General features: G+C 36.4%; 1 protein-coding gene across 17 annotated transcripts in view; it reads left to right on the top strand.

The window, feature by feature from the left end:
* ADCYAP1R1 (ADCYAP receptor type I) overlaps positions 1 to 12,187 on the top strand; it is a 142,140-nt gene that overhangs the window by 24,722 nt on the left and 105,231 nt on the right. For 16 of the 17 annotated variants that reach the window (XM_068673292.1, XM_068673298.1, XM_068673291.1 and 13 more), the window contains one exon: positions 8,370 to 8,540. In XM_068673292.1, coding sequence (XP_068529393.1) covers positions 8,490 to 8,540 — 51 coding nt within the window. In that variant the 5' untranslated portion in view covers positions 8,370 to 8,489. Of the gene's footprint in view, positions 1 to 1,375; positions 1,398 to 8,369; positions 8,541 to 12,187 lie in introns of those variants that run through there. The other variant, XM_068673297.1, reaches the window with a different exon arrangement.

Here is a 12,187-nt window from a genome sequence, read left to right as displayed (position 1 = left end):
ACCCTTTTGCAATAGCTCCAATGGAGAGTTTCAAAGTCATTGTAATGTCAAAATACTCAGATATCTAGAACAATCCTTTAAATGTCAGCACCCTTCAATATTTTACTGTTCATTCATATGGTTCAAACATCATAATATGGAGAAGAATTGTCATATCATGAAGAATCACTTAGAAAAGCCAAACTTTTTAACTAGAGTTTGTGAAAGAAAGCAAGCAAGAAAGCAAGAAAGCAAGCAAGCAAGCATCATCTATCAGAATCAATAAATAGTGCCAGAAGGATCTATGCTAAACAAATATGATGTAGAGTTTTAAAAAAGTGCTAGCAAAAGTGCTAGCAAAATTTTCAGATGATCAAGAATTGCTTCAGATCTTCAGAAGGTGTAAATTGGGATATCTTTCTTGAACTGAATGAGTAATACATAAACCTGTTCTAGAATAGTTTTGAGAGTTTTTTCTTAACGTTAGGAAAATTCTGTAAAGTTAGACAACTGGGAAATACGAGAGCTGACAGGGCTATGGCAAGTATAGTCTACTTTTGCTGCTACATTTGTGTAAAATCTATTTCATGATTCTATTAATGACAAGGGTATATAGAAACGATAAGGACTGTACTTTGGAAGAACCAATTATAATAGTCTTACATCTTCAGGGAATTTCAATTTAATTGAAACCACTGAAAGGAAAAGAAAAAGAAAAAAATAAGCCTCTACCAAATTTATAATTGGGAGCAGCTGAACTAAAACATGCACGGAAGCTATTAGGCTATGTTAATAGAAGGAATAAAGATAGTACTGAAAGTACAAAAATGCCATGACATGGATGGAAAACAGTTCTCAGTTTTGCTTACCATTAATATTTTGATGTCTTAAAGAGATGGAATTTTCTCTGTTCACCTTAGTCCATCTGAGTAGAAAGAGAGAGAAAAAAAAAAAAAAAAATATATATATATATATATATATTTACACATATTGTATCAAAGCAGAATCTTGTTTTTTCCAATATTAGGTATCTATCAAAAAGATACTGAAATTGTTCCTTGAGGATACTTACCTCTTCTCTATGAGAAAAAAGAGAGCCTAGTCTGAACTATAAGTATCTAAGATATCAGTGGGGTCAATGCCTTTTATTTTTTTCATTAATGACCTGGGCACAGTGCAGTCTCATTAGTTTGGTAATGATACAAATTTTGAATGAATGATTGTGATACCAAATGATGGGTTCTGCTGTCATTCAGAGGGAAAGAAACAGACTGAAGAAATGGGCAGAGAAGACATTCAAGCTCAACAAAGACAAATGCAAAGTCCAGCACCCGAGAAGGAACAACCCAATGTACCAGTACAGGCTGGGGACCAGATGGTTGAATAGCAGTTTTGCAGTAAAGGACCTGCGGCTCTCAGTAAACACCAAGTTGATCCTGATCCACCAATGTGCCTTTGTGGCTATGAAGGCTAAAAGCATCTTGGGTATGAGGAAAAGCACTGGAGCACTGCAAGGCAGGTGATGCTCTGTATTCAGCCTGGTGAGACATAGCTGGAGTGCTGTGTCCAGTGCTCACCCGCTCAGTACAAGACAGACATAAACACACCAGAGTGAGTCCAGCAAAGAGTAACAAAGATGAGTAAGGAATCAAAGGGAGTCTGAGAGAACTATCTTCAGTTTAAAAATGGAGTTTTAGTAAAATTCATAGGTGTTTCCTTCATGTTATATAATAAACAAAATAATGAAAAAAAAAATCAAAGAACCTATTCCTCCAGATAGAGAGAGAAATATTACTGTGTATTAGTAACAGGTTTGCATATTCTTTAATACTGCAATGTCTAGGCTAGGCAGCAAGTTGAATATATATTGATTTTTATATCTTTAATATCTTTATTCATGATTTAGGTGAGGGAATTGAGTGCACCCTCAGTAAGTTTGCAGACGACACCAAGTTGAGGGGAAGTATCAATCTTCTGGAGAGTAGGAAGGCCCTACAGAGGGACCTGGACTGGTTGGGTCGATGGGCAGAGGCCAATAGGATGAGGTTCAACACGGCTCTGTGCCAGGTCGTGCACCTTGGCCACAACAACCCCATGTAGTGCTACATGCTTGGGGGAGAGTGGCTGGAAAGCTGCACAGAGGAAAAGGATCTGGGGGTGCTGATTGATGCTCTCCTGAACATGAGTCGGCAGAGTGCCCCGGTGGCCAAGAAGGCCACTGGCATCCTGGCTTGTATCAGGAATAGTGTAGCCAGCAGGGCCAGGGATGTGATTGTCCCCCTGTACTCTGCTCTGGTGAGGTTACACATCAAGTACTGTTTTCTGCTTTGGGCCCCTCACTACAAGAAGGACATCAAGGCCCTGGAACATGTCCAAAGAAGGGCTACAAAGCTGGTCAAGGGCCTGGAACGCAATTTCTGTGAGGAGCAGCTGAGCGAACTGTTTATCTGGAGAAGAAAAGGCTCAGGGGAGACCTTAATGCTCTCTATAGCTATGTGAAAGGAAGTTGTGGGGAGCTGGAGGTTGGCCTCTTCTCGCAGATGACTATTGATAGGTTGAGAGAAAATGCCATCACGTTGTGCCAGAGAAGGTTTAGGCTGGAAATTAGGAGACATTTCTTCTCAGAAAGAGCAGTCAGGCATTGGAACGGGTTGCCCAGGGAAGTGGTGGAGTCACTGTCTCTAGGGGTGTTCAACGAAGGGTTGGATGTGGTGCTTAAGGACATGGTTTATTGGGTGACATTGGTAGTAGGGGAGTGGTTGGACCAGATTATCTTGGAGGTCTTTTCCAACTTTAATGACTGTGATTCTATGATCACAACTATTTTAATTAAAAATGACCATCAGCTTTGTATCAGCTGCTTGCTTTAATTTTGTTCTCTGAAGTCAAAAACAACATCTCTCCTAAATAGTGAAAACAAAGGATGTTAGAAGAGACTACCTGATTGTACAACCAATGTATATTTTGCAGCACATGACCCACACATCAGTCCACATGTTATAACATTGGCTGAATCTTTTCTCATAGACAATCCTTTTACAAAGTCCAGGTTGCTCTTTACCAATTTTTTCAGACAAAAGTGTGGCATTTCTTCCTAGTGCTGTCAAGACATTTCTGTATATCTGGAAATGGCTGGCCAAATTTACATATCCACAATGTAGATGTCAACATAGCTAGCTGTTAAGAATTCCTTTACACTCAAGGGAGAGAAGTTGAATGTTTAAAGTAGACAGCTAAAATAGGTCAGACAAATTGCTCTCTTCCTATGTCTACTTCTCTCTTTATATACTTGACTATATAAAAAGAGACTTAACAATGAGCTCATTTATGAGTAAGTGTCTTCTGTGCTTCTAAAATTTGGTGACAAGTCCTAGGTCATTGAAGGGTTGCTTCCCCAACTGTGCTTATTTCTTGCTAGCAAGAGTCTCAGTTGACATGAGAGACATTCACTATGTCCTTTAATATAAATTATGAAAGTGGCATGTTACATTCAGGGTGTTTTAGGGGGGAAATAATAAAATGCTCTGAATTCTACACTTTACATTGAGAGCCTAAGGAAGGTAAACAGAGTATCAATTACATAACTACCTGTTCGTTTCTAAGCCAAAGGTGTCCATCTAGCAAAATTTCTGTCAAAAACAGCCTTAGAGTCCGCCTTCCCTGGGGAGAACTTGGAAATGCTGAGGTAGTGTTCTGTGAGACAAACTGACTGGTAACAGCTGGAGTATTCTCCTTGGCTGCTTCTTTCTTTTGCACTCTTTCGTTCTCCACCCATGTGTATTCTGCATAACAGAATTCTGCTCATGCCAACAAGAAACACTGAGATAACTGTGCAAGGAATGGGTGGCTTTGATGCAACATATAATTTTCAGTCTGCAAAAGTGTGATCGATCTTGCATATTTTCAGAAGCTTTCAGATTTCTGCACCTGTGCAGTAGCTCCAATATGCTGCATGGGAAGGATGTGGTGAACAGCCCTGACCAGACTCTGAATTAAGATTAATTAAGTAATGAACTCACAATTGATCACCTCTGGTCTAAGCCTTTGTTGGTCAGCTTTGAAGTTTATTGCTTTTCTTTCAAACCACTGGCACACATTCAGAGGACCACAACCAAGATCCTAGAACATCGTGTTTTCCTTTTTTTTCAGTGTGGTCTCAGTAACAACACATAACTGCCTTATGCAGTCTCTAAAATCCTCTTTTGTTCATCCTATATGGGTACAACTCTTGAGTTACGGTATAACAATTCTATCTATTATTTGATATGGGATTCGATATCGAATTTGATATCATTCGATATGAGATTTGTTTTAAGTATCAATTCTTTTATGCCTACCTGGGAGCAGACATGTCCTGCTTGGAAGGGTCTCACTATCGATTTTTATTGGTCACTGACATCATAGTGTACACTCTGCGTTTATGGGCTTCCCACAGTGGGATCCTCCTCAGCAGGCCTTAGACTTCTATAATATATAATTCACATATGACCTAGGTGCACCAGAGTCCTTTTTTAGATAGGAGAAAGAAATGGACACTTGCAGCAGAACAAATTACCAGAGCTTTTCCAACCTGCCCTTGAAGGACCTATGATTCTCCACTAAGTAACACAAAGAATCTTCTGTGGCACTGAAAATGACTGCAGTGGATAGATGAATCTCCTTTTATAGATAATGTGTGACTTTCTTAAGTCATCAGTTGACCTAAACAAGTCATTTTTCTTCTTGTGTTTCAGCTGTGCTTGAAATTATTCCCTGAAGACCTTCAAGGTTTTTTTTATTATTATTATTTTTATTTTTTTTCCCTTGGAGGGTGTAACCTCTGTACTGTTGGCTATTCTGGTTTCACTGATTTTAATTATGGTAGCAGATGCAGATAAAACAACTGCATGAAACACCAACACCTCCAATTTACTAATAAAATGTCAGGATGTGACTAGAAGTGACATCTGAAATCTATACAATAATTCAGACTTTCCTTCCAAGCCTTGTATTAATATTTTTGTTTCTTCTCCCAGTACTGAATAGAATTGGAAATGTTTTAAAGACAGTGTCTCTACTTTTTTAAAGTTCATTTTTCTTGTAAAATATAGCTGATTGTACCTAATTGTGAGATAATTAGCCTTTTATTGGTAATAAGTGGACTCTGCACTTGTATGTGTCATACACTGTAGGAACTGCTAAACTATATGTACAGATTTCTTTGCAGGTCAAAGACACAAATTCATGGGCCTGGTAGCTGGTATTACCTAAAAAACACGTGGGCCTCTGTGGATGATATGAAGACCTCAGTCCATTTTTTGATACAGGTTTCCGTGACTACCTTGAAGGCAAAAATGAAGCTGATTCTTTTACTTGCTCTGCAAAATGTCAAAGAAAGGCAGTAAAATGGTTAGCAGATGTTCTCATATCTTCAGAAGTTTCTTTGAAACTAGCATAAAACACAAAACCTCCACTCTTCAAGCCTAGTGAATGCCAAATTAAAGTAAAACCCTACCTTTAAAAAGGTATAGTGGAAAGAGTGTGTTCTAAAGGTTACCGCTTTACCACGGTTTATCTGTCCATACATTTAGTCAGCTCTCTCCCACCCTTCTGTTGTATTTAAATCTTGTTTTTGATGCATGACAGTGGCACAATCCAAAGACAAAATTAAATCTCCATACCACTCTCTGGCCTTTCTGGCCATGCCTGCCTGCGCACAGGAGTGCAAATTATCAAGGAATAATTTCCAATCCAATGTCTGCTGATGCGTCTGAAAGGTTGTCTGTTGCTTCTGTTAATGGAGTGACTTTCTTTTTCCATCTTTTTGCTGCTGAATGTCACCATGGATGTTTTTGCTCCTCCTCAGCTGAGATCTTATCAGTCCCTCATTATTTGATAAACCATCAGAAACACAGTTAAGTAATTAAATTCAGTACCAGAGCAGAGCAAGAATGACTGATCGAGTGGGGATGGAAGAAGGCAGATCAGTTCAGAGAATTTTGTGAATCATTGTTCTCCATTTAGTCAGGGTCTGGATAAAGAAGACAAAAATCTATTGAGAGCTTAATTTTCTTTTTCTTTTGCTTTTATTTATTTATTTTTTTAATTGAAAGACTTAAATTTGTAAATGCTGATGTCTTTGTGGTACATGACAGTAAATATAAAAATTGAGTGTCCAGTGATTGTAAAGGTTATTTCACATTTGCCTATACCATTCCTGTATTTACTTTTTGTATTCAGCATGATTTCTTTTCAGCCTTTTCTCCTTTGCCACATTCTGATTTTTTTTTCCCAATATGACATTGTTTTATTCTTTCTACATACGTTTGCATGTTCTTTATCCCTGAATTTTTATTATTCATGACTTTTTTTTTTTCTCCCTTTCTCAAGAATTTGTTTACATGTGTAAACGTTTCTCTAGTTTGGAAGATGTATGCCAGTCTTATTTATGTCCACATAGGTAATAGGTGGCATACAGAAAACCTGCATCACAGAGTAAGATTTTAAAAAGCACCTCTGCATTCAAAGTCTTCATTTACATATGTGTGGTGGTTTTACCTTGCTAGGCAGCTGAACTCTATCACACTCATTCTCTCACTGCCCCTCCTCAGAAGAGGAGGGGAAAGAGGGGAAGAAGAAAAGGAAAAAAACCAAACAAACAAAAAACCAAACCAAACCAAACCAAAACAAAACAAAAAACCCACAGGTTGAGATAAGGATAATTTAATTAAAGGGAAATTTATTATAAAGATAAAACTATTAATAATTAAATAATTTAACTAAAGGGAAAAGAAAAAGGGGAAAAGTTTACTCTTTTTACTCAAAAAAAAAAAAAAGTTAAAAAGAAGAAAAAAAAAAAAAAGAAAAACAAGTAAAGGCCACGTGGAAGCACAGAGGAAAGAAATTACTCTCTACTTCCCATCAACAAGCAATGCTTGACCACACCTTGAAGTAGGGCCTCAATGCACGTAGCCAGTGTTTGGGAGGACAGACATTTTCACAATGAGAGCCCACCCCTTCCCTCTTCTTCCTTTTTCCACCTTTTATTGCTGATTGTGACATCATGTGGTACAGAATATTCCTTTGGTTGGTTTAATCCAGCTGTCCTGGTGATGTTCCCTTCCCACCTCTTGCCCACCCCCAGCTTGCTTGCTCTGGGGTGGTTAAAGGGGGTCCTGATGAGGTGCCAGTATTACTCAGCAGCAGACACAACACTGGTGTGATACCAGTGCTGTTCTAGGTACAAGTACAGAGCACAGCACTGCTGCTGCAGGGAAAGTTAACTCCATCCCAGCCAGACCCGGTACAATCTGTAAACAAAACAGATGAAAGAATTTTTTCTGGCCTTGAGAGGGCTAAACTCTCATACCTTCCTAAGCAAAAAGATTATGTATAAACCGCTACAGACATAGCCAAAGACCACTAGCTGAGTTTATCTTGTAGGAATTTGGTCTGGAGCGCAGAGATAAATGGAAGGGGATCCATCTCAGGTGATGGACAAATACATTTTTAATGAATATCTCAGTGTTAAAACCTGCCTGTAGGTAGGACATCAAGCTCAGTCCTCTATCATCAAGACGTGAATATCTCAGGCAAGATGGTTTTTTAAAAGGTAATGAGGTTTGAATCCTGCCAGAGATTCAAACAGAGAATTTCTTGTCAATATTATGTAACTATATTGAGAATCATAATGAATTGGACTGCATGGGAATTTTTAAACAACGAGTTATGACATAAAGAACTAGGATATATTTAATGCAAGGGATACAATTCTGATGGTGTCCTGACCACATGTTTAGCTCCTTGGCACAGACAAAGCAGTAAAAGTCACAGATATGTATGGCACTATCACCCATGTAAATCAATCCTGCTATGGATAAAACTTTAGCCTGTCTGAGAGTACAATTAATTTCTTTCCATCTCCATTGGTGTGTGCTTGAAAAGCTATCAGTTTATTAACAAATCTGGTCATGGATTTTGTTGTCTGGACAAGCAAACTCTAGGAATAAATCTTCAAGTCATACCATCTCTTAAAAAATCCTCACTCAGTCATGATTCTGAGCCATTACTGAAATCAGGACGGTCAAACCGTGACTTCAGAAATGAAGCAGACAGGCCCTTTGGCTGGTTCAAAATGTTCCATTCTGCCTCTTCTTTAGGTACAATTGAGGCCTTTGTTGTTAGAGTCTGTTTCAGTACTTTTTATGATGCAAGTGACTGATCTTAAAGCCATATCCTCTGGCCTTATATTTATTGTCCAAGAAGGTCTTATAGTAGCTGCAATCCATAAGTATGATTGACTTCTAATATATGCAACTGACAGTTCAATTGTTGTGCTGTTTTCTGTCCATTTCTTTCTCATTCTCCACCATGTTTTACATATTTATAATCATTTTCTTCTTTCACTGCAGAAATTTGAGCCTTGATGTGAAGACATTGACAATAACATCTGCAGAGAGTGTGTGCTTCATCCCCAGTAACAGTGTTAAAAACAAGAAAATCTTGAATAAAGATTAAAATTGAGAGACAAGATGGCCATCAACTGGAAGACCTGCTTCTTCACTCTCATATTGCTTCCCATGGTAAGGATAATTGTCCTTGTAAATAAGATGTTATTATTTAAATACGTGTTCCCAAGTCTAGCACTTGATAAGCATTAAGGTTCTACTGTTAACATTCATTCTGTCTTTTTCTGTGTGGACCTGTAAGTTATGTTAAGCCTTTTCCAACTTCCTTTGTAGTTGTAATAGAATTGGGACCACTGCTCATCCTGCACAAGGGCAAGTCAGTTCTTTGAAGGGATTTGTTCACTGCTAGTGTCTGAGATTAAAAATAACAATAAAATTAAAGTAATAATAAAACAACATAAATAAATAGTGGGATGCCTATTTCCAATCCGCTTAAGATTAATTTTTCCAGGCAAAAGCGATAAAATTAGAGGTTTCCATCAGTCCTATGAAGACTAAGCCTCCAGATATTTCAGCCAGTGCTTTTGGTTGCCTCAATTTTCAGAGAGTCATTTTTCAGAAACTATACAGGAAGGCCATTAAAGATATAGGCTTTCAAACTCTTTAGTCACTTTTATGAAGAACTTGGGCTTTTTATGAATAGTACTTGGATTTATTCGCATCATAATCCTTCACTTACCAAATAATGTACTATCCCTTGAATCACTCAGTCTTAACACATTTTTGGGGATTTGTCATGTAAGTCTATTCTTGCTTGTTGTCCCCATTTGCATTGTGGCTCTATCTAGTCTCACATAAAAGCTGTAAGAACATTGAATAAAGCTTTTTTTTTTTTTTTTTTCACTTTGAAACTGTAAGCAACACTATACAACCACTATAATAAATTCATCTTGCATTTCAGCTCAGCTCTTAGCTAGATCATTGATCATAACTGTGCCTTTCATCATGTCTCAGGAAGCACTGCACAAAGGGATACCAGAGAAATAGCACTGGTATTTAAATTATCTATCTTTCGTATTAATAGCTTTCTATAACTTCCATACAAGTACTTTACAATTGCTTAATATTCTCTAACAGACAGACATTTTAAAACACTCTTGAAATATAGTTTGGTTTTATTTTTAAGGAAGAAATAGTTAATATGGTTTTGATTTGACTAGAACTGTCACTGTAAACTATATATTTTACCAGTTTTTACAGTTTCTTGCTTATTTGTACTGATTGTGTAACTTGTCATCTTCAATGCATAATGGTCAGCATACAGTATTCACCTTTTTTTGGCACACATAAATATGCATTTTTTCCTCTAAGGTCTTATTCAGAAACCACTGTAATTAATTGCATATCTAAAATATAACAATGTTCAACTAGATTCTTTAGAATGGGAATGTTCATTCAAATAATTTAACCCCTCACCATATAAATATCTGATTTTTGATATTTTTTTCTGGTAAATGATGCTTCTGACTATTCCTATTCAGATAGAAAGTATTACTTACAAACAAGTGAGTATGTTTAATTTTTGTGTTTTATCTCTGAAATAGTTACACTAGACTTCCTCTAAGGTAATGGGGAAGGAAAAACCCACCAGTTAACCTATTTCGTATGATTATTTTAGCATGACATTACTGTCTTCCAGAGGTGCATGTATCTATCCACTATAAATGGAGGTTAGCTCAAATTCAGGTGCTGTGGTTTTGTGCATAGATTAGATTACATAACCTCACCTTGATGTATCTAGTTTGAGACCCAGAAACGACAAATGACATGTCTCAGTCTCTTAGGAGTTCCCATCATACAATTAAGCCCAGGTCACCTCAATGTTTTCTCATCTTAAGTGACAGTGAGTTGTATCCTACATCAGGTGAAACTGGAAGGCAGATTGGTAGAGCTGCTGAATTCCTGGGTAAGAAAGAACATTTTTCAAATTGTAATAAAATTAGTTATGTGATCATGTGAAGTGAAAGTCAAATGGAATTTTTTTAATGACCAGTGATCTTCCACATTTCAAGATTTTTGGTGTTCAGCTTGAGACATCCAAAAGGTATCTACTTATTTAGAAGTGAACAATTTTTAATTAAGGAAAATAACTGTGACTGAATATATCTCTTGAGCTTTTAGATGGATGACCTTCCTGGCAAGTGTAAAAGGACAGAAAGTTTCCAATTCTTAGCATTTCAGGACATAACTGTGATCACTGAGCTGGATAATCAGTGATCTGCTCCTGCTTTTGGAAAGAACAGCTCTCTAATGAAATACTATGAAGCAAACCAGAGTTAATAAGAACAAATATGCTTTTGTCTGTGTGGTTTCTGCAATGTTTATGAGCTTATTTCTGAATACAAGTTTTAATCATAGACTCCTGCAGGAATCCAGGTAGTGATTTTACATGCATGAACCTTTGAATATGCACACACATTTCTTTGGTCAGTGAAGAGACTTATGCCCATGACAGAGATTATACCATAATTTGTGTATACTATTCATTCTTTATTACCTCCCCAACCTTCATTTTCACAGACTAGAACTCAGGAATGCTGAATGTTATTTATGGTTCTTCCCTTGCTGAGAATTTTTATAATGCTTGTGGTAACATATTTTCCCTCTGTTGGGACTCACTTTCTCTTTGAATCATCCCTTATATGCTGTGCTGATGTCCTCAGATTGATACTATTTTGTCATACAGATTTCCAAATTTTTTATTGATTGAGTGGATGTGACATTTTAAAAATTAGAGTAAATTTGAATGTCATCCTGTCCTCCAAAAGGTTCCTTAAAAAGTCTTGTTTTACCTTACTGCTCTCTAAATACATCTTGTACCATTCAAGAAATATCTGTTTACGTTGAAGAAGGGTTATTGTTTTCAGTAGTGGTATAGTTCCCAATTTCAAGGCACATCTCCATCCCTCATTAGCATTGGCTCCTGAATCTTGAATTTATACACCTGCTTGGATGTGCATGTTTTTGTTACATCAACAGATAGTCCTATTTTATTCACAGGTAACCAAACCACACAGACTATGGTCTACAATCACAAACAGGTCAAAAAAGGGCAAAAAGAGGACAAAATGTATTAATGGAAAGATCTAGGTGCCTTCAGTTCTAGGCTCGGACCAGAAAAAAAGAAAATAATATGCTACTTAAAATTTAGATGTGGGCATGTTAAGCCAATTCTAATTATCATAGACTAGATTGATTAAATTTTCATGTGTTTAACAAGTTATTTTCTATTTGTCTATCTCAAAGGTATTCCATATTCTTATTAATCTTCTGGTACTTGAGGCAGGATCTAGAAGAAAGATACATGTTAGACCTGTAAAGACAAATGTTTGAGAGCAATTCTTGAAATTATTATTTTTTTTTTCTATTTGAAATGTTTTTCAAACTAAATGTCTATATTGATATTTTAACCTATTATTATTATTATTATTATTATTATTATTATTATTTTATTTTTTTAAAGAAAGCCAGACTGCTTATTTTCAGTCACTCTCATAATTTTCAGTTTAGTCCAAACATCTTATCTTTTCATTTATACATCAGTTTTCTTCATCCCACTTATTTTTATTTTTATTTTTATTTTTATTTTTATTTTTATTTTTATTTTTATTTTTATTTTTATTTTTATTTTTATTTTTATTTTTATTTTTATTTTTTCAATTCATTTGTGATAGCACTAGGCTGTTGCTTTTGGGGTTTTAATTTTTAATTGGAAATGTTAACAAAAATCACCATAAAATTAGTGAAAACATAGGATCCAT

Source organism: Anas acuta, chromosome 2, assembly GCF_963932015.1.
Source record: "Anas acuta chromosome 2, bAnaAcu1.1, whole genome shotgun sequence".
Taxonomy (NCBI): domain Eukaryota; kingdom Metazoa; phylum Chordata; class Aves; order Anseriformes; family Anatidae; genus Anas; species Anas acuta.
The sequence above is the reverse complement of the archived record's forward strand: the minus strand, read 5'-3'. Positions and strand labels throughout refer to the sequence as shown.